This window comes from Xenopus tropicalis, chromosome 4 (genome assembly GCF_000004195.4).
Source record: "Xenopus tropicalis strain Nigerian chromosome 4, UCB_Xtro_10.0, whole genome shotgun sequence".
NCBI classification, from domain to species: domain Eukaryota; kingdom Metazoa; phylum Chordata; class Amphibia; order Anura; family Pipidae; genus Xenopus; species Xenopus tropicalis.
Genome location: NC_030680.2, coordinates 10,890,825 through 10,914,294, shown reverse-complemented (window position 1 = coordinate 10,914,294; position 23,470 = coordinate 10,890,825). Strand labels below are relative to the sequence as shown.

The following is a 23,470-nucleotide window of genomic DNA, read 5'->3' as shown; positions in this document are numbered from 1 at the left end:
ATAGTCTGAAACAATTTGCAGTTAGTCTTTATTTTTAATTTTATTTTGTTTGTTTGGTTTTTTTTTAGTCGTTTAGCTCTCCAGTTTAATATTTCAACAGCTATCTGGTTACTAGGGTCTTATTTACCCTGGAAACGTGGCAGCGGTTTGAAAATGAAATTGGAATATGAATAAGAAAGGGCCTGATTGGAAAGATAAGTGATATAAAGTAACAATAATATTGTAGCTTCAGAAATCAATAGGTTTTTGGCGGCCGGGGTCGGTGACCCCCTGTTTGAAAGCTGGAAAGAGGCTGAAGAGGAAAGCAAATAATTTAACAACTATATAAAATAAATAATGAAGACCATTTGCAGAGTTGCTAGGAATAGGGCATCCTATAACATACTAAAGCATAAAGGTGAACCACCCCTTTAATACTACTGTATGTTTTTATGTTTTAGTAATACACCCTGTTTGTTTCCTACCCACAGATTACCCGCAGTGAGCTTAAGGCCTTTGTACAGAAGGAGTTTGAGCTCATGAGGCACCTGGTGCAGGAAGAGGAAATCAGGGCCCTTCACTACGTGGACCTACAGGAGGCCGTGGCCTCTGCTCACGTGACGGAGGTCTTGGCCGAACTTAACGTCCATATGGCCAAGCTCACGACAGAGATGGCGGAAATCACGCGGCAGCTGAACAGCTTTAATGACCTTGCAATGGAGAAACCAGAGGTACAAGAAGTCAAGCAACCGTCCCACCTTCTCTTTTCGGGGTCACCTTAGTAATTCATCCTTACCCCATGGCTTTCTTAAAGGAAAATTAAACCCCCAAACCATGTAGGTCTCTTTAAAAATATATTGCATAAACAGCTCATATGTAAAACCCTGCTTCATCTAAATAAATCATTTTCATAAAAATATACTTTTTTAGTAGTATGTGCCATGGGGTAATCCTAAATAGAAAATTGCAATTATAAGAATTAAGGGCCGCCCCCTGGGTTCATAGGATTCACAGTGCACACAAACAAGCCAAGGCACACATACATGTTAAGGTCCCCATACACGGGGCGATAGTAGCTGCCAATATGGGTCCCTTGGACCGATTCGGCAGCTAATCGGCCCGTGTATGGGCACTACCGACGGGCCTGCCCGACCGATATCTGGCCTCAAATCGGCCAGATCTCGATCGGGCAGGTTAGAAAATCTAGTAGGATCAGGGACCATATCGGCTCGTTGATGCGGTTCCCGGACCGACTTTTCCTATACCCGTCGTCATAATTTGATCGTTTGGCCCCAGGGCCAAACGATTGAATTACCCTGGATTCTCCCGATATCGCCCACCCATAGGTGGGGGATATCAGGAGAAGATCCACTCGCTTGGCGACATCGCCAAACGAGCGGATCTTATGGTGTATGGGGACCTTTAGGCCCCATCAGCCAATGAATGGACAGAGTTCTGCCTTTTGCTCCCACACTACTTCCTGTTACAGTTAGAGCTGCATCACTTCCTGTCAGGTGATCACTAAATGGCGGCTCAAGGGAAAGGATGTAAAAGAGCAATATTTACTGATATATATTCCAGTATTCATTCTGGGGGGGGTATAGTTTTCATTTAACGCCCCACTAAACTTACGCTACACAACAAATTTAATAAAAGCCACAATGTTTGCCCCAGGTCTAGTTGCCAATAGCAACCAATCAAATGTTCTCTTTCAAACAGCTGACCAGCTGCCTGCTGATTGGTTGTTAGTGGCTACTAGACTTAGGACAAACTTTGCACCTTTTATACATTACACCCTAGATGCTGAAGGCTAAGTAGTTCCAGTAGTCATTAATATATTACTGTTCTTCCCTCCCCAGCACCGAGAAGAAGAATCCAGGTAAGCAAATAATATTTTCATTCATTTAATTATGAGTTTAGCTAATTGTTGCTATGGGTTGCATTTATCCTTGTAAATATCATTACCTCCCTGGTGAGTTGTCCTTATGTTAGAACACCTGACAGATATATGGTATCTTTTACTCCATGTTTCCCAGGTAACCATATATTCAACATTGATTTTGCCCAATCCTGCTCTATTGTAGTGAAGTTGCTGGATGAATATATTCTATAAGTCTTGGTTGTTTAAAGGGGTCGTTCACCTTTAAATTAACTTAGGGGGGTAGAAAATTTACAATTGGTCTTCAGTTTTTATTATTTTGATCTTTAACCTATTAAGGTTTTTGTTCGACAGCTCTCCAGTTTGGAATTGTGGCAGCTATGTGGTTGCTAGGTTCCAATTTAACCTAGCAACCTGGCAGTGATTTGAAAAAGACACAAGAATGAATAGAGGAGGGCCTAAATAGGCAAATTAGTAATATAAAGTAACAATAACAATAAAATGGTAGCTTCATAGAGCAATAGTTATTTGGCTGCCGGGGTCAGTGACCCAATTTGAAATGATCAGAAGAGGAAGGCAATTATTTCAAAAACTATTTAAAAAATGAGGCCATTTGAAAATTAGGCTGTTCTATAACATATTAAAAGTTAACCTAAAGGGGAACAACCCCTTTAACTTGCAAATCTCCAGCCAGTGGCCCAAGGGTGGTGAAGTTGTTGGCCAACACAAGGCAGCACCAGATTTGGTATCTATCATTTATTAAACTGAGGATATCTCATTGTGGCCCTATTGGCAGCTCTATGGGTGGGGGTTATGTTTTCTAAAAGATGGGGGTGAGAGGACAGACAAGAGCTTGCTCATAGGAGCACCTTTTTTTTTAAATGCTCTGTGGGAGCTCCTGGAAGCTCTAAATGCTAGAGATCATGAGGTGAGTGGGGCAAAATATTAGTGCATAACTGAAGGGAGAGGGCAATAAATCAGTGGCCGTTCTCCAAGTACTATGCACCTCTCTGTGCTCATCCCATTCTTTTCTTTTCTAAATCATGTTTCTCAGAATTCCAGCCTAGAACAACTCCTGTCTGTTGGCTGAAGGTGCTGGGGCCAAAGCTGTGCCCATAGGAAGATCCTGCAGTTGTGGTTAGGAAGAGTATGAGTTATAGGTAGGGATGGATAGGATGGCATAGGCAGGAAAGGATAGGATAGTAACAGTAAGACAAGATTCCGTAAGAGTCTCATTTAATGTAACATCTTTAAGCCTGAAGAAGAGTAATACTATCATTTTGAAAGCTTGCAATTCTTACTTATTTTCAGCAATGTCCACCCTTCAAGGAAAAGTGAAGTTACAATGACTGGGGGATGCCAAAATGTTAGGCACCCCCCCCCCCCCCCAGTGATTGTAATCGCTTACCTTATACCTGCGAGACAGCGATCCTATTCTTTAACAAGAAAGTCTGCATTTTCACTCTACTCTATGTATGTGGATTCAAAAGAACAAAGATGGACAGAAGTGGATGGCTGTCTCACAGTTACCCCGGGCTGGTGCGGTTTTCTCCTAATAGGGGCACCAAGCTGGGGTATAAGGTAAGCGATTACAATCACTGGGGGGTGCCTAACATTTTGGCACCCCCAGCGATTTTACCTTCTCCTTTCAGCCCCTTAGCTATCCTATCAGCTGCTGTGGAGAATTTGCCCCTGCAGGAAACCTCCGACCCCGCAGCCCAGTAATAGTATCTCCAGCTGACCTATCCGTTCCCCCATCACCAGGACACTCAGAGCTGCGCTTTCCTCCTTATCAAAGTCTGTGCTAATCCCACTCGGTATCAAGCTGTGAGCTGTCAAAACCCCCGGGAGACACAAATTCTTGGTCTATATTTGTATCCCAACAACTGGACCTCGGCCAAAGCCGGAATCCCACAGCCAAACATGGGCTCGGAAGTGGGACCCGTGGAACTTTCCAAGGGTCGCTCTGTGCTAGCTGTTTAAAGGGACCGTTTTTATTTCTAGTTGTCCTTTATATCCTTTTGTCATGCCCAGCAGAACAATTCTCTTTGAGATTTTTGGCCACCAGTGGAAATCATGGAGCCACATACTACCTACCTATCAGGGCCTGCCGGCACAACTTAAACTAGCTTCTCTTGCGTCATAGTTAACTCCAAAGGGCACGGCTGCATAGTGAGTGGGACTGAGCCAGGTAAGGGGGCTGCCTAACCACATTGGCACCCTCATACATACATATAGCTAGCCTAGCTGTGCACAGGACCACCTGTAGGGGGCATACCCATGGGTTGTGGCAGGTTCACTATGACAGTCAGATGAATGCAGGGCTTATAGGGTAGGGCACAAAGGGCATTTGCTCAACCCCAGCATCACAGTAATTCTTTGGGATTTGGGCAACTTGGTCAAAAGAACAAAGGGCTTATTCTGTATCCTGCAAGGAATAGGGAGGTAGCCGAGAATTGTGCCTGGGGTATAAAGGCAGTTTGATGAATGTATGTTTATACTATGTTTTGAGGTATTTCATATTGTATGAGTGCAAATATGATTAAGATTCCAGCAATTGGCACATTGGCATTGGCAGTGCCACACAGGGAGATTGTCAGTGCTTGCCACCCACATATTTTCCAACACTGGAAACTTCCCCTCCATTGACTTTAAGGGGCGATTCACCTTTAAGTTAACTCTTTGTATGTTATGGAATAGCCACATTTTCAATTGGTCTTCATTTCTGTTTCAAATTATTTGCTTTCCAAGGGGAGTTACTGACATTCAAACAACTACTCCTCTGTGAGGCTACAATTCCATCATAACTGTTACTTTTTATTACTCATCTTTCTAATCGGACCCACTCCCATTTCCCATTTCAAACCACTGCCTGGTTGCTAGGGTAATGTTGACCCTAGCAAACATATAGCTGCTAAAATTCAACCTGGCGAGTCGCTAAATAATTAAAAAAAACCACAAGTAATGAAAAATGAAGACCAATTGCAAATGGTTTCAGAATAGCACGCTTTACAACATACTAATAGGTGATCAACCCCTTTAATGGACCCTGCCTGAGCAGTAGCCGGGCACAAGCGATCTATCCAGACAAATAAGGGCAGAGTGTGCATTATTCCCCTGCCCGCGTCTGACTCCAGCTAACTATGAGCTGTCAGTGAGTTTAATACCCCTTAGGTGAGATGTCCGGGAACCACGCAGACAGCGAGGAAATAATGCAAATGCGTCCAAGGGAAGCCAAAATGCCAGCGCGTGGATAGCTTTAAGGGTAACGCTTTAACTGCGGCCTTCGGTGACATTTCCCAGCCATTATTCCTCCTAAATGACAAGTAAAGGGAGAGCCGGCCGAGCGATGATTAATGCCACGTAGGTTGAGTTTTGATGGGGCCACGGGGTTGGTATCCGCGCATTCTGAATGAGTTCGGCTAATTACCATGGCACTGCTACTTGACTCTCAGAAACGTGCCTTCTCCCTGCTCGTTAGAGATGCCACGATACCAAGGGGCTCATCCACCGATACGGCTCTTCTTAACGAACCAGGCTTTTTTTTTATTTTTTTAATGAGATTAAAGTGGGTCATCAGTGTGAGGCTTCTGCTTTCTCTCTCTGCTCTTACACAGTCCTTATTTCAATTAATGTTTCACTAATTATTCTTTGTCTCTTACAGACAAAGACTTTCATCCTGACCTTTCTATTTTTTGCTTTTATTTAATACATTTATTATCAGCACCTGTTTTCTCAAATCATTGTAAGGATGAAGGTTCCTGGTTGGGGGCCCCCAGTTGACAGTTAAAAAGACATTTTGGAAGAGAAAAAAAAAGTACAGAGAAAGACAATTTATTTAATAAAGGGGACGAGGCTCTTTCTCAAAGCTGCTTGGCAGACGATATTGCATCTTCTTTATAAAACAGTAACTGTTGCCTTTCATTGGATCACGCTGTTACAGTCTCCTACTGGTTGTGGTGGGAGAGGGTATTGGGGTGGACCAAGGGCATAAATGTGCAGGTAAGTGGGGAATAACTGGGCAGAAGCACCAGGATTAACTAGCAGGGGCATTTCTGGGGCTGCATTATCTGCATTAGGGTTGCCACCATTTTAGAAAAAAGTTACCAGGCTGCAGAGGGGTGGTCTGTGAAGTCAAAGGGGGCAGGCTAATGATGAAAGGGGTGGAGCTATTATGACCCTGGTGACTCCAGGAGGATTGGGTAAGAGAAAATGGGTCTTCAGTTTTTATTACTGGTAGTTTCTTAAATATTTTACTTTTTGTTCCACAGCTCTGGTTTGGAATTTCAGAAGCTATCTGGTTGCTAGGGTCCAATTTACCTTAGCAACCAGGAAATAGTTTGAGAGAGTACGGTAACTAATATATGTATATTAGAGGGGCTGAATAGACAGATAAGGAATAAAAAATAACAATAAAACTGAAGCCTCACAGGGCAGTAGTATTTGGCTGCCGGGTCAGTGACCCCCATTTGAAAGCTGGAAAGAGACCGAAGAAGAAGGCAAATAATTCAAAAACTATAAAAGATAAAAAATGAAGACCAACTGAAAAGTTGCTTAGAATTGGTCATTCTATAACATACTTTAGTTAAAGGTGAACTACCCCTTTAAAGTTACCAGAGGGGGTTAATTTGCAACAGGTTGTTACCTTTCCTTATTATCGTAGCGACCCTGATAACCAACCATGGCCTTAGCAGGTTCTGACCCATAACCTCTTACAACCCAGTTATAGACAACTTGCAGTTGTTGAACTACAACCCCCATAACCGCACTTTCGGACTCTTTTAGTTTCTAGCTCAGAGCAGCTGTTTTGCAGCTGCAACAAATCCAGGGCTACAACGTTGCGCAGCTTGACACTTTATGCTTCCAGCTAACGTATTGCCGCCATTAGTCCAGTTTGGCCTCCGCAGTCCCGACCTTTTTATGTCCTCTAGCCATTAGCCGACGGAGGAGCTTTTGTGCCTCGGAAAGAAGACAAATAGGGTCCAGTAAATGAGAGAGGAATACGCTATTGTGTATCCCGGGATTTTATGACGCGAGGAAAGGAGCAAATCGGTTTCCCGTAGAGTTGATTTACGCTGGCGGTGCCGTGTATTCCGCCGCGCCATAAATAATATATACGGGATCCTTCCCATACGGAATGGTAACTTAGTGCCGGCCTTGCCACTAATGGACTCATGTTTTCTCCTTACTGTGACGGCGTTGTCAAAATAAAGCTTTTTTTTCCCTCTCCCAAATTGAAGACCTTGAAATGAATGGGCCGGGGAACTGCTCAGCCTGCCTCTTACTGTGGGAGCTAGAGAAATAGAACAAAAAGCCGGGAACCTGTTGAGGGGAAAACATGTATTTTTTTCAAAACCCATCAGTTAATAGAGCTTCTCCAGCAGAATCCTGCATTGTAATCTGTTTTTCCCATGGGGCTAGCCATATTCTTCATTTCCCAGGGTGCCACAGCCATGTGACCTGTGCTCTGATAAACTTCAGTCACACTTTACTGCTGCGCTGCAAGTTGGAGTGATATCCCCCCCCTCTCACCCCCAGCAGCCGATCAGCAGAACAATGGGAAGGGAGCAAGATAGCAGCTCCCAGTAGGTATCAGAATAGCACTCAATAGTAAGATATCCAAGTCCGGCTTGGGACTCCTCCAGTTACATGGGAGTAGGAGAAACAATAGGTTAGCTGAAAGCAGTTCTAATGTGTAGCGCTGGCTGAAAGCTCACACTCAGGCCCAATGCACTGAGATGGCGCCTACACACCAATATTACAAGTAAAAAAAATTAATTCAAGAATAGTTGGGTGTGGCCAAAAAGCAGCGGGTTTTGGTTCCCGAGAGGTTAATCTCTGTGTTATTTTCTTTCCAGGCTACAAGGTTGCAAAGCAATAATAACTAAGGATTCCGCTACGGACCAGCGATTACTCCTTTTTAACAGACATCTAGAAGCTGAAAGGGGCTCTCCAGATGCAGTTTTTGCTGCAGATTCCCATTAGCTCAAGCGTCTGTAGGGCCCCAAGGGGGTGGGGACCAGGTGCAATCGCACGCACCCCTGGCAGTTCCACACCTCCCTGTGCAGGGGTGGAACTGCCAGGGGAGTGATTACACCCAGGCCCCACCCCCTAGGAGCCCTCTGGACGCTTGCATTGATGCAAATCCACAGCAAAAACTGTATGTGGAGGGTCCCAAGGGGGTGCCTAGGTGCAATCACACCTCTGGCAGTCCCACCCCTGTGCAGGGAGATTAGTTGCCTGCGCTTAAATCTCACCTACCGTGGGCAACAAATCTCCCCAAAATGCCTTCCCATAAGAATTAAGTGAATTGCTGGTGGGAAGACATACGCAGTGCTTTGTTTTCCAAAAATCACCCAAAGTTTCCCCGCACATGAACTTAGAAATGAATATTAATACAGGTATGGGATCCCTTATCTGGAAACCCGATATCCAGAAAGCTTCGAATTACGGAAAGCCTGTCTCCCATAGACCCCATTTTAATCAAATAATTCAGATTTTTAAAATTGATTTCCTTTTTCTATGTAAAAATAAAACAGTGCTTTTTTATTTGATCCTAGCTAAGATATAATTACCCCTTATTGGGGGCAGAACAGTCCTATTGGGTTTATTTAATGGTTAAATGATTCCCTTTTCTCTGTAATAATAAAACAGTACCTGTACTTGATCCCAACTAAGATATAATTACCCCTTATTGGGGGCAGAACAGCCCTATTGGGTTTATTTAATGGTTAAATGATTCCCTTTTCTCTGTAATAATAAAACAGTACCTGTACTTGATCCCAACTAAGATATAATTACCCCTTATTGGGGCAGAACAGCCCTATTGGGTTTATTTAATGGTTAAATGATTCCCTTTTCTCTGTAATAATAAAACAGTACCTGTACTTGATCCCAACTAAGATATAATTACCCCTTATTGGGGGCAGAACAGCCCTATTGGGTTTATTTAATGGTTAAATGATTCCCTTTTCTCTGTAATAATAAAACAGTACCTGTACTTGATCCCAACTAAGATATAATTAATCCTTACTGGATGTAAAATAATCCTATTGGGTTTAATTAATGTTTTATTGATTTCTTAGTAGACAAGGTATGAAGATCCAAATTGCGGAAAGACCCCTTATCCGGAATACCCTTGGTCCCGAGCATTCTGGATAACAGGTCCTATACCTGTACACTGATTTCAATACTAATTCTAATTTATTAAACATTACAACTTGTTTGAAGGGGAAATAAGGATAAAGCCTCTTTATAAACAGAGTATTAGGAAAGGGTTGGTTTCAATGGGCTCAGGTTCTGGGAAAGCAGGATTTATTGCACTGGAGGTGGCTGCCGGCCGGCCCGCTAAACGTGCTGCAGATTGTCTCGCCGGTGCTACATGCATCAAGCTGACGTTTTCCTGAATCCGAGCTATAGATCATATAGTCACTCCCCATAAACGCCGTGTCCTTTAACTACGCAAGGTGACAGCGCCATTTAGCAAGATGGATGGAGACAGTAGAGCCAGTGCCGCGCCACCGGGGAAGCGCAGACTTCCGACCGCAGCCACCAAAATGCTTCTCAATGCAACTTTGTCTCACAGGGGATGCTGGGAATCAGAATCGCTGAGAAGCAAGCAGGGTTGGACTGGGGGGTGCAGGGCCCACCGGGGCTGCTTCCCCAGGGGCCCCACTGTGGCCCCCGCACCCAACATGGTGGGTTTTTGGGATGATCTTGGCTAGGCACTGTTATGTCCTGGCAACTACCCCAATTTTGCCCCCCAGCTCTGTTGTAAGTTCCCGGTATCTGAGGTCCTAGGGGGACTTTGGGCCTTTCCAGTTGCTGGAGGGGTGGTTCTCCTTTATGTTAACTTTTAGTAAGTTACAGAATGGCCAATTCTAAGCAACTTTTCAGTTGGTCTTCATTATTTATTTTATATGATTTTTTTTTTAATTATTTGCCTCCTTCTTCTGACTCTTCCCAGCTTCCATATGGGGGTCACTGACCCCGGCAGCCAGAAACCTATCGCTCTGTGAGGCTACAGTTTTATTGTTACTGTTGTTTTTTTATAACTTATTTTTCTATTCCCGTCCCTCTCCAATTCATATTTCCCTCTCATTCAAACCACTCCCTGGTTGCTAAGTTAATTTGGACCCTAGCAACCAGATAGCTGCTAAAACTCCAGACTGGAGAGCTGTGGAACAAAAAACAGAAATAATAAAAAGTACCAATAATACAAAATGAAGACCAATTGCTAATTGTCTCAGAATAGCACTCTCTACATCATACTAAAAGTTAACTCAAAGGCGAACAATCCCTTTAGCAACAGATCACCATCCCCTGCTCCCTGGTTACTTACACCAGGCTAGTTAGGGAGCGGCCGGGGAGGGGGGGATTTCTTAAAACTATAGATGAAGCAGACCCCGTGGTCTGGGTGCCCCCTATAGTTTAGCCACTGTGCCGAACTAATATATCACCTGATGCATGCAAGGGGTTATTGGTTATTTGAGGCTTATTGGTTTCTATGGGTTACTAGAACTGGGGCAAACACTATGCACGTTTTTATATTCCCCTGTAGTGTGACAATGTTTCTGGGCAGGGTCGGACTGGACCGACCCAGACCCAACCCTTGCCGGCACTCCGCCAGCCGACCATTCCTCCCCTGATGCGTTAAACTTACGCACACTCAGGGGAGGACGTAGGGTGGGGGATCCTGTGGGGGGTTTGGGGGGACGTGGCCGGCGGGAGCCCCGGTGGACCCTGCAACCCCAAGTCCGACCCTGTTTCTGGGTTATAGAAGATGAAAAGGGTTGCTTCATTCTGGGTAGATTAAAGTGGGTTGGGTGGGTAGGGGCGGGGCTTAGCAGATTAGTGGTCAAATGGTAGCAGAGATTGGGGAGGAACTTTTATATGAAATACTAAACAATATTCCTGTCTCCTTTTTAGGCTTTGAGTTTCAAAACTGTGGGAGGCACAAAACCCAATTGTGTTGTGTATAATCTGCTTATTTAGGGGCACATTTATCAAAATCCCAGAAACTTTGTTTTTTTCTTGATTCGTCTCAATGTGTGAAAAATCCCAAAGTGCCCTGTCTCTTGTTTTTTTTCTTACATTTACTATCACTGCGTTGGGTTTTCCGAGGTGCAAAGACGCCTAAGGTGGGCAATATTGGGCTGATCCGATTGTTTGGCCCTAGGGCAATTTTTGAAGTCCAAAACCGGACAGGTGGCAACCCTAGAGCAGGTAACGGGCGGACTATTTGTCGACCCTCGTATCACTACCTCAAACAGTCTCTTTGCTTTACCAGCTCTCCCTTTTGTCTCCTGAACTGCCGCAGACTACAATATATTAATATTATATGCAATGTTATTAATTATATAATATACAGTTTGGTCATTTCCCTATGGGACCAAACTGTAAATGATATCCTTATAAACTGTGCTTAGTGATGTCATCAGTTATAATCAGAGCTTAGTGATGTCATTTGTCACATGACTTACTGAAATTTGTATATAAAAATAAAGTACCCCCTGTTGTAAAACATGAGGATATTAGAAGTCACCTCGGAGTTCCATGACCTGTATAAAAGCACGAGCCCGAAGGCATGTTATAGTGCATAGCGTATTTCCACAGGGCAATTATAAATGGAGGACCCCCTAAAGGGATTTGCCAGAAACAGGGTGGATATAGGGGAGATTGTGTCCTAAATTGTCATGTGTGGGTTGGGACACAAATGCTTGGAGGTAATAGGCTAATGGTAGATTTTAACCCTAGGTGGTTGTTTTTCATGCAGTGTGTGCTTTCTGCTCTGTAGTGTGCCTGGGGGTGTGGCTGGAGTTTCAGGGGGTGTGGCTGCAAGGAAGGAATCTCTGGAGAGTTCTTCATGGAAAGGAGCACTGACAGAGTTAATATGGACATAGTATTGCCACATAATATATTAATAATAAATTACAGGGTGGCCTCTCCTTCAAACCCCCCTTTGCTATCACTTCTCTCTTACAGACATTTTCTGAGAGCAGTTCCAATAAATCTATATTTATCAAATTCATTTGGGGGTCTAAAAATCTTCTCCGTGTTACGCAAAAGATGCCCCCCCTGGGTACGGTCTCATAACATTTCAGTTCCACCCTCTCTTCACCGTACAGATTAGATAAATAACTATCAATTTCCCGGGAACAGGGGACGCTGCGCCGAAGCACTCGCTACAATATATATGTGTGCATATTCCCATGCTGAAGAGACCTCAATTACATGTAATGGAAACATTAGCAATTAGTTGGAACATCAGAGGATCACATATCTCCAGGGGAGAGGAATATTACTGGCTCTCAGAATCATTTTACATAAATGAGAGGGACCGCCAGTTGTGTGTGAGTTCGTCTCGAACAGCGAGTGCTCTCAGGGCAGGGATAGAGAAGGCAGATGTCCAACCTGCAGCCCTCTAGCTGCTACCCCTAGCCACCTTTTAATTCTGGGGGGTATCTAAATCCTTTATTTTCTGCCCCCCCCCCCCCCCCCCCCCTTGTTCTGTGTCTGTTTGCAGAGGTATTATACATATACAGGTATCGGACCCCTTATCCGGAAACCCGTTATCCAGAAAGCTCCGAATTACGGAAAGCCTGTCTCCCATAGACTCCATTTTAATCAAATAATTCAGAATTTTAAAACTGATTTCCTTTTTCTTTGTAATAATAAAACAGTACATTGTAATTGATCCCAACTAAGATATAATCAATCCTTATTGGATGCAAAACAATCCTATTTGGTTTAATTAATGTTTTATTGATTTTTTAGCAGACTTAAGGTATGGAGATCCAAATTACGGAAAGACCCCTTATCCTGAATACCCTTGGTCCCGAGCATTCTGGATAACGGGTCCTATACCTGTATATAGTTTTTCATTTTCTCATGTGTTCCGAGAAGTGTGATAGATTTATAATTGCTGTTTGGAAATGTATACAATGTCTTCAATGTTTTCTGGGGTATTATACATGGAATTGGCACTGTATTTATCCTGCCGTGTGTTCTGGGGTATTATACATGGAATTGGCACTGTATTTATCCTGCTGTGGGTTCTGGGGTATTATACATGGAATTGGCACTGTATTTATCCTGCTGTGTGTTCTGGGGTATTATACATGGAATTGGCACTGTATTTATCCTGCTGTGGGTTCTGGGGTATTATACATGGAATTGGCACTGTATTTATCCTGCTGTGAGTTCTGGGGTATTATACATGGAATTGGCACTGTATTTATCCTGCTGTGTGTTCTGGTGTATTATACATGGAATTGGCACTGTATTTATCCTGCTGTGTGTTCTGGAGTATTATACATGGAATGGGAACTGTATTTATCCTGCTGTGGGTTCTGGGGTATTATACATGGAATTGGCACTGTATTTATCCTGCTGTGAGTTCTGGGGTATTATACATGGAATTGGCACTGTATTTAGCCTGCTGTGGGTTTTGGGGTATTATACATGGAATTGGCACTGTATTTATCCTGCTGTGGGTTCTGGGGTATTCTACATGGAATTGGCACTGTATTTATCCTGCTGTGGGTTCTGGGGTATTATACGTGGAATTGGCACTGTATTTATCCTGCTGTGGGTTCTGGGGTATTATACGTGGAATTGGCACTGTATTTATCCTGCTGTGGGTTCTGGGGTATTATACGTGGAATTGGCACTGTATTTATTCTGCTGTGGGTTCCGGGTTATTCTACATGGAATTGGCACTGTATTTATCCTGCTGTGTGTTCTGGGGTATTATACATGGAATTGGCACTGTATTTATCCTACTGTGGGTTCTGGGGTATTCTACATGGAATTGGCACTGTATTTATCCTGCTGTGGGTTCTGGGGTATTATACATGGAATTGGCACTGTATTTACCCTCTCATGTGTTCTGAGGGTATTATGCATGTATTTGGCTTTGTATTTATCTGACGTGTTCTGGGGTATTATACATGGAATTGTCAGTGGGATACAATGAAGGAATCTGTGTAGGCAATGTCTTTAGCCCCCCAAACACAAAAATAACCCTCCTCCTGTCATATTGAGCCCCGCAGTGCTGAGATTGCTTTCCGCTTGTTCTGTCCCACCCCGGCACGCTCGCTTGGTTCTGGTTAGTTCCTGCCCATGGCTGCATGGCTCTCACTCTGTTATTCCATCATTCTGCTCCTATGCACCACACTATTTTCCCCCCTATTAACTACTACCTAAAGAGCGGTCTCGCATCGTGACTGCCCAGGCTTGCTGTGACAGCTCAAGCAAGCCTCTTCTGCTGAATCAGAGCCAAAACACCAACCACCCACAACCCTCATTTTCTAAGACTTTTTTTTATTTTGTGTGATTTTTTTAATAATTCCACTTTTTGTTCAGCAACTCTCCAGATTGGAATTTCAGCAGTTATCTGGTTGCTAGGGTTTAAATCACCTTAGCAACCAAGGAGTAGATTGAATGAGAGACAGGTATATGAATAGGAGAGGCCTATAAAGTAGGAATAAAATAGCTGCTGCCTCACAGGGCAATAGTTTAATTGGGCTGATGGGGTCAGTGACCCTCATTTGAAAGTTGGAAGAAGAAATAATTAAAAAAAAAAAATATTAAAAAGATAATAGAAAATGGAGGCCTAGCCTTGCCACACTTCTACTTCTACTACTTAGCCTCCCAAATCTACTACATACACTGGTGCCTTGCTCCCAATCCATATAATCCCAATACACAACTTCAAGCGTCCATCCTCCACTCAATAGAAGGCCTAAGCACCTATCCTTATAGACACCACACAGACATGACCAACCTACCACATACGCTACTGACTCCACATAAAGCATGGACCACAGCCTTGAAAAATATGCACCATCCTTGGCCACTCCTCTCACCCCAACTTCCACTCTGGGCCAACTCGCTCCTACCCGACCTACAGGAACTACAGGACTACACCTATTGGCCACGACTGGGTTTTAAGAAACTTGGAGACCTAACACTTGGTCCTCAGTTTCCCACATACCAAGACCTACAAGACAGAGCTCTGGGAAAGCAGATACAATTTTATAGATACCTCCAACTTAGGCACGCCTTTCACGCACAATTCCACACCCTTCCTCCCACAATAACCACAGTAACCCTAGAGGACATCCTGCTCTCTCCATCTCCAGCCAAACTACTATCTAGGCTATACAAAGAGATTATGACAACAATTAAGCCACCCTTTGATCGAGCCTACCGTCTTTGGACGCAAGACATCCCAGAACTAGCACAAGACCAATGGGAGGAAGCCACAGAAAATGCCTATGATTTCCTAATCCCAATAAAGGATAGGCTCATACAGTACAAATTTCTGCACCAAACCTACATAACACCCCTCAAACTGATGAGATTTGGGAGAAGACAGGATGACCTCTGCCCAAGATGTAAATCCCCCGGGGCCAATTTCTTCCACATGATTTGGTCCTGTCCCCCCATACACGAATTCTGGTCCAAAATAATGGAAACACTAGCAAGTGAACTGGGTACACCGCAGATAGTAGACCCAATAACTTGCCTATTAGGAGTCATAGATGGAATAATATGCACTAACGTGGCCAGAGTCAGACTGCGTACGCTCATGTTCTACGCCAAAAAAACAATAATTATGCACTGGATGGGAGACACCCTCCCCTCCCAAACATTCTGGAGAAGGCTGGTGGATGGAGCTCTCCCCCTTATCAAATTAACCTATGAAACAAGGGGTGCTTATGACAAGTTTGACAAGATCTGGGAAAATTGGTATAATCAAGACAATCTGGACACATAACCTACCCCTTCACACTAAATGTGACTGATCTGACAGAACTAAACACACTCACCTACACTGTGATAACTACAACGCCTAGTAATAGCACCCTTGACTGTATTGGCCTAAACCTGACTCGACACCATTTCAATCTTAATGTCAATATATTATACACTGTTTTGTATTTTTGTTTTGTGATGTTGTAAAACCAATAAAAAATTTACCTATAAAAAAAAAAAAGATAATAATGAGGAACAACTGAAAGGTTGCTGAGAATTGTCCATTCTATAACGTACTAACAGTTACCATAGAGGTGAACCACCCTTGAGTTAACTTTTAGTATAATGTAGAATTTATTATTCTGAGACAGTTTGCAGTTGGTCTTCATTTATTATTACTTGTAGTTTTTTAGTCATTTCATTTTCTGCTCAGCAGCTCTCCAGTTTTGATTTTATTCAGTTATTTGGTTGCTAGGGTTCAAGTTACTTTAGCAACCAGGGAGTGGTTAGGATGAGAAACTGGTATATGAATAGGAGAGGGACTGAGTAAAAAAGAAAGTTACATAAAGAAACAATAACAATAAAACTGGAGCCTCACAGAGCAATAGTTTCTGGCTGCCGGGGTCAGTGACCCCCATTTAAAAACTGGCAGAAGAAGGCAAATAATTCAAAAACTGTAACAAATAAATATTGAAGAACTGCCCCTTTAAGAATTCGGCAGGGGGTTGACATGGGGTCTTAAATGAAACTTTCCAACATATATGAGGGGCCCAGACGCGGCCCCTTGCGCGGCTCTATGTCAGCAGGAGTACGGGTTGTGCAGAGAGAGGTTTATATATTTATATTGTACATCAAGGCGAGCGCTGTGGCTTCTCTCAGATTAAAAGCAATGGCCTGAAGAGGATTAGACTTTGGTGCATCTTCCCCTCAAGAGGCAGATTGTGGCGGCTGCTTTTTTATCTGCGCGGCGCGGCACGTCTCCGGCGCAGCTTGATCTCGCCCATCTCATACCGACACTGAATGAAAGTAAAGCCCCATGCATTTCATTCCCCCATTAACAATTCCCTGTCATTTTCCTCCTCCTCGTGTCACAGCGAGAGCCAAGAGCGGGAAAGGCAGCGCTTCTGCTCCCTGAGATAAGATGGAAGGCGGCCGGGCAGGGAAAGGGCTTCGCCGCGGCTAAGAAATCGCCCCTCAGAGTATTCATTGTGCTGCGGCTATCAGCCCCGTGCAGGGTTGGGCCCATGGCCACTTCTGGGCTTGGTTATTAAACTTATTATGTGATTAGAAGTCTGTGGGCTATTGCATGTTTAAAGAGACATAATGCAATTTCCCACATTTGTCATTAGCAGCTGGCTGTCTTATACCTACCGGAGGAGCAATGGGGGGTGCATCTCCCCTTGGGCTTCTCGGACCCCCTGGCAATGCTCCGTGGAACCCTACAGATTACATGGTTTCTTGCATGCAGGGTAGGACTTGGGGTTGCAGGGCACACCGAGGGGGCATCCCCTAACCCCTCCCCAGCAGGGGCCCCTCTAACCCCCCCACAGGGTCCCCCACCCGATGCCCCCCTTGAGCGCACGTAAGTTTAACGCGTCAGGGGAGGAACGGCCAGGCAGGGGGAGCACCGGCAAGTGTCGGCTCTGGTGTCCCGGTGGCCCAGTCCAACCCCGCTTGCATGGGGTGACCCGGAGCAAAGGTAGTGCCCCCCTGGGCCCAGTTGCCTCCTCCAAGTGCCCCCCCTCCCCATGGCTTTGAGCAGAGAAAAGATGGCAGCAAAACACAGTGGAGCAAAGTTTCCTTTTCTTTTCACTACTTGGCTGGAGTTGTATTTTTTTTTTTTCACCCCCGCAGGCAAAATGTTTTGACAAATAACCGTTAATTGCAGGGAGAGGAATGTTGTTTAAAAAAAAAAACATAAAAAACAGGAAGGGATTTATTTTTTGCCCCCAAGGTGGAGAATATTTTTCCCAGGGTTAGAGTGTCCCCAGCGGCCCCGGGCTGTCATACTCAGCACGGATATATTTCCTGATCTGCCCGTGACACTGTTATAGAAAGGGATCGCGTTACCTCGTTAAATCCCAAATTAACATTTATTAGTGATTTCCATGTTCACCCTGGTGATCCGACCCCTGTTCCCTCCCTGGCTCTCTTCCGCTTTCCCAAGGCATTCCTTTCACTCTCCCTACCTGCAACTGCTGCGCTCTGGGGCCCCGCCCTCTGTGGAACAGTCTGATGGAGTAAAATGTGCCATATTTGCTCAGGTTTGGTCACTTTGGCCAATTTTGCCCAAAGAGGAAACGCATATCTGTGGCTCCTCCTCACTTCCTAATGTTTTATACTTCAGAGGGCCACATCTGGCCCGCAGGCCTCCAATTGGATAGCCCTCCATTAAATGATCTGCTCATTTGATATGGTCCCAAAACAAGTAGATCTTTGCCCGATTTGGCCACCTATGCATGGAGCCAAGTCATGCAGATTGGCCTGGGGCCACTGATTGGATTACTCCAGGCCCATTGGGCAAGGGCCACATCACTTAGCAATGCAGATTCCAGCAGGATTTGCAACCCGGCCTGATAGATATCTAGCTGATTTTCGCCCACGTTTATATAGATCAGGGGTGGGCAAACTACGGCCCGCGAGCCAAGTCCGGCCCGTTGGTCTTTTTTAATCTGGCCCACCGACTCCGCAAGTATCATAACGCAAGACTTGGTGTCTGGGGACTGACAAGCGGAAACGGCGTAAAGTCAATGTGGCCCCTGAGCCAAAAAGTTACCCCTGATATAGATCATCAATCCAAAGCGTTCCATACATTGGCCAATAACCATCTTTTATTGGCCTGTGTCTGGCCAGTTGTACCGCTGCTTTCCAATCAGAGCCGATTGCTGATTGGTTGCTTTTATATCATATCCTATTATCAGTACAATCATTTTAATTGCATGCTGTTCAATCTCGACTGTACTTTCTCTTTGAAGGGAGGACACGAGCCCACCCGATTCCGCAGCCAATAGCAACTCCAGCTCCCGATTTCACGGCCTTCCAAAAGGCAACGGGCCCTGGTGAGGAGGTGCGGATTACAGGACTGACAACCTTACGGGTAAGTTTGAGACCTCAAACCTTCTGAGTAGAATAAGGATAGCCTACTTGCCGGCCATTGGCAGCCACGCGGGTCACTAATTTCGAGATGGAGACCTTCTGTGTGATGTCACTTTGCTCCTGCGAGCAAGTGACATCATGATCGATTCTCCATTACAATTGTGCTGATGGGCTCCCTGCACTCTATAGACAGACTGAGCGGTTCTATTGTGTGAGCCGAATACAAATAGAGAGAATGGGAGACCCCTGACCCTGTGGCTACTGGGCTGTAAGTGGGGGAGGATGGGACGAGGCTCAGAGCCGTCAAGGAAAAATGCGTCCTATTTATATATAAGCCAAGCTCATCTTCCCTTTGCTTTCCCTTTTGTTGTATATCTTGTTACATACTGGCATTTAGAGCTGCCATGTAGCTCCCCCAGAACCAGCACACTCTCCATTAAGCATACGCTCCATAATCTTTAGATCTGACCGAATCTCAAAAGGCCAAATGAACCCCTGAATTTTAAAGGGACACTGTCATGATTTCTAAATGACACTGTTACACAGCAAATAATTCCCTCTGCCATTTAAGCTTTTATTCTTGAACCAACAAATGTATTTGTAGCTGTAATATTGGTGTGTAGGCGCCATCTCAGTGCCTTGTGCCTGAGTCTGAGCTTTCAGCCAGCGCTACACATTAGAACTGCTTTCAGCTAACCTATTGTTTCTCCTACTCCCATGTAACTGGAGGAGTCCCAAGCCGGACTTGGATATCTTACTATTGAGTGCTATTCTGATACCTACTGGGAGCTGCTATCTTGCTCCCTTCCCATTGTTCTGCTGATCGGCTGCTGGGGGGGAGGGGGGATATCACTCCAACTTGCAGCGCAGCAGTAAAGTGTGACTGAAGTTTATCAGAGCACAGGTCACATGGCTGTGGCACCCTGGGAAATGAAGAATATGGCTAGCCCCATGGGGAAAACAGATTACAATGCAGGATTCTGCTGGAGAAGCTCTATTAACTGATGGGTTTTCCATTGACAGAATTCCTTTAACCCACACCTGTTCTCTTCACAACAGTGCCCCTAGTGGCCGCTCATTGATCAGCAAAGAAACTAAATGACATAATTCCAATATATTTTCCCTCGTTCCCTTGGCACCCACATCGCAGTGCAAGAATAACATCCCTGCAGGCAGCCCGCAGGTAGCGCATACGCCAGCCGTAATTACTTTCACACATCTGTCACCATTCCCTTTATAGGAAGCTCTATTTCTATTTCTGTAATTAGTGCAGACTCCAGTCATCAGGCAAGGCTGGCACTGGGGATACGGGGAGCCTGTTTGTGCCCATATTACACTGATTGCGCCATTGGCCCGTATCCGGGATATCGGGCGCAAAGCTCTGCGTGTCTCTGCAGATAATTTCACTTTTTTATTGAAAGGAATACTGTCACCCCGTGGGTGTATATGTGTAGCCCCATGAGACATCCCAAACAGCTGCTCTCTGAGACAGAGTGTGCCCTGGAGCGGTCTCTGTGTCCTATCAATAGCGTCTGTCACTGTGCATTGCTATAGCCTCAGCTGCCCCTGCGTCTGTCTCCCTACTGAAACCTCATTATATGTGCCCAGACATGGGCCAGTCTAGGCATATACAGCCACCTTAAAATCCGTGATCTGTGCTCTGATAAACTTCAGTCACACTTTACTGCTGCGCTGCAAGTTAGAGTGATATCTCCCCCCCTCACCCCCAGCAGCCGATCAGCAGAACAATAGGAAGGGAGCAAGATAGCAGCTCCCAGTAGGTATCAGAATAGCACTCAATAGTAAGAAATCCAAGTCCAGCTTGGGACTCCTCAAGTTACATGGGAGTAGGAGAAACAATAGGTTAGCTGAAAGCAGTTCTAATGTGTAGCGCTGGCTCCTTCTGAAAGCTCAGACTCAGTCACACTTTACTGCTGCGCTGCAAGTTGGAGTGATATCCCCCCCTCTCACCCCCAGCAGCCGATCAGCAGAACAATGGGAAGGGAGCAAGATAGCAGCTCCCAGTAGGTATCAGAATAGCACTCAATAGTAAGAAATCCAAGTCCGGCTTGGGACTCCTCCAGTTACATGGGAGTAGGAGAAACAATAGGTTAGCTGAAAGCAGTTCTAATGTGTAGCGCTGGCTGAAAGCTCAGACTCAGGCACAAGGCACTGAGATGGCGCCTACACACCAATATTACAGCTACAAATACATTTGTTGGTTCAAGAGTAAAAGGTTAAATGGTTTTGGAATTGGCTCCAGGTTAAAGGAAACTTGAGCTAGCCATAACGGTTGATTAAAGCTGTCTCTCTGGACCAGGGATCCCCAACCTTATATACTTGTGAGCGACATTCAAATGGGGAAAAAGTGTTGGGGAGCAACACAAGCATGAAAAAAGCTCCGGGGTGCCAATTAAGAGCTATGATTGGCTATTTGGTAGCCCCTATGTGAAATGAAAAAATAAGCAGCTACTTTGAGGCCCCTGGGTGCAAAATCCAAGGGGTTGGTGAGCAACATGTTGCATTTGAGTCACAAGTTGGAGACCAACCCTCTGGGTCTGTAACTCCTGGCTATTGGCCACTGTAGGGTGCTGGTAGTTCCTCAGTAGCTGGAATGATACTGGCTAGACATGGCATGGAATAATAGGCTGGTAATCCTAACTCAATCCTCATCCTCACTGAACCTGACAACCGCCCCCCAACCAACGGCCCCCACTACTTGGCTCCATGTAAATCATGGCTTTGTATTCGCTGATCCCTCACATCCTTCCTTCCCCCTTGTGTCCCTTTTCTCTCCCTCCCTCTCTCTGGGCCCAGAACACAATGCAAGATCTGCTCCTCCACATGCCTCAGTCAAACCGTTGGTTACGGGCCACCCCTGAAGGTCACCCTTGTCCCACTCCCGCTGAAGGCTGCACAGATGGTGTTTTGTCCTCTCTGGGTTATGTCATTGAATTCCCATTAGTAAGATTCTCATCGCCCACTGATAAAGTCTTAACGTCTCCTTTATTTTTCAGATGGCGGCGGATTTCTGCTCTTCGCATGGTCCCCTGCACCCCCTAGTGTCTTCCTGCCACCTTCCATAGCCCTACGGGTCTCAGCTCCTCTTCACTCAAAACCCACTGCTTCCTAGAACCCCTTCAATCATGGGAAAAAAAGAAAAAAAAAAAACGGAAAAAAAAGGAATTTTTGTAGTTGGTTTGGAAGAGGTTGAATGTTTAAAAATCCCAATGGCAGTGAATTCAGGGGACTTAGATTGTGCGCAGCCCGGATGGTCTGTATGGCTTCTCTGAGGATGTTTAGTGCATTGAGGCTTCATGGCGAGGGCACCACCTGGGGAATAGCGTCTTCTATAGCAAGTACTATTTTATGCATTCGATTTGTGTGTTCCTTCTGTCTTGGGGATTTTTTTTTGTTTTATTATGTGTTTTTAGTGGAACTTTTCTTTAAAACACTGTATGTGGAGAAATGATTAAACAAAAGATGTAGCAAAACCTGATTGAAGGATCTCACAGCACTTCCCATTTCAATCAGTGCTTGGGTGGCAAACTGGGTGCACACTACAATGGGGTAACAGTCACCCTGCTATAGTTCCAAGGGTACCTAGGGCACAAATAAGCACTCACCCCAAATCCCCCCTAACTGGCCTTCAGGCTGGGCCCCCTTAGCCCATAACAAGGTTACAGATATATAGAAACATTGGGGTAACAGTCACCCCACTATAGTTCCAAGGGTACCTAGGGCACAAATAAGCACTCACCCCAAATCCCCCCCTAACTGGCCTTCAGGCTGGGCCCCCTTAGCCCATAACAAGGTTACAGATATATAGAAACATTGGGGTAACAGTCACCTCACTATAGTTCCAAGGGTACCTAGGGCACATATAAGCCCTCACCCCAAATCCCCCCTAACTGGCCTTCAGGCTGGGCCCCCTTAGCCCATAACAAGGTTACAGATATATAGAAACATTGGGGGTAACAGTCACCCCGCTATAGTTCCAGGGGTACCCAGGGCACAAATAAGCACTCACCCCAAATCCCCCCCCTAACTGGCCTTCAGGCTGGGCCCCCTTAGCCCATAACAAGGTTACTGATATATGGAAACATTGGGGTAACAGTCACCCTGCTATAGTTCCAGGGGTACCCAGGGCACAAATAAGCACTCACCCCAAATCCCCCCTAACTGGCCTTCAGGCTGGGCCCCCTAGCCCATAACAAGGTTACAGATATATAGAAACATTGGGGTAACAGTCACCCTGCTATATTTCCAGGGGTACCCAGGGCACAAATAAGCACTCACCCCAAATCCCCCCCTTACTGGCCTTCAGGCTGGGCCCCCTTAGCCCATAACAAGGTTACTGATGTATGGAAACATTGGGGTAACAGTCACCCCACTATAGTTCCAGGGGTACCCAGGGCACAAATAAGCACTCACCCCAAATCCCCCCCTAACTGGCCTTCAGGCTGGGCCCCCTTAGCCCATAACAAGGTTACAGATATATAGAAACATTGGGGTAACAGTCACCCTGCTATAGTTCCAGGGGTACCCAGGGCACAAATAAGCACTCACCCCAAATCCCCCCCTAACTGGCCTTCAGTCAAACAGCAGAGCTGAAAGCCGCAGACATATCTGGGATGTCCTAGGATGCCCCCATGTGACGGGAGGAATGGTGACCTTCTTTATATAAATAGAAATGATTACTTTCGGTAACAGGTGTTTTACAGCTTGTGTGATTGTGCATAATTAGCACTTTAC

The 23,470-nt window shown here is 45.2% G+C and overlaps 1 protein-coding gene across 1 annotated transcript in view; it reads left to right on the top strand.

The window, feature by feature from the left end:
- Positions 1 to 22,214, top strand: part of trim44 (tripartite motif containing 44) — a 31,243-nt gene extending 9,029 nt beyond the window's left edge. Inside the window, exons 3-6 of the mRNA XM_002937293.5 lie at positions 471 to 710; positions 1,839 to 1,858; positions 18,595 to 18,716; positions 21,733 to 22,214. Coding sequence (XP_002937339.1) covers positions 471 to 710; positions 1,839 to 1,858; positions 18,595 to 18,682 — 348 coding nt within the window. The 3' untranslated portion in view covers positions 18,683 to 18,716; positions 21,733 to 22,214. The remainder of the gene's footprint in view (positions 1 to 470; positions 711 to 1,838; positions 1,859 to 18,594; positions 18,717 to 21,732) is intronic.
- Positions 22,215 to 23,470: the final 1,256 nt, after the last annotated feature.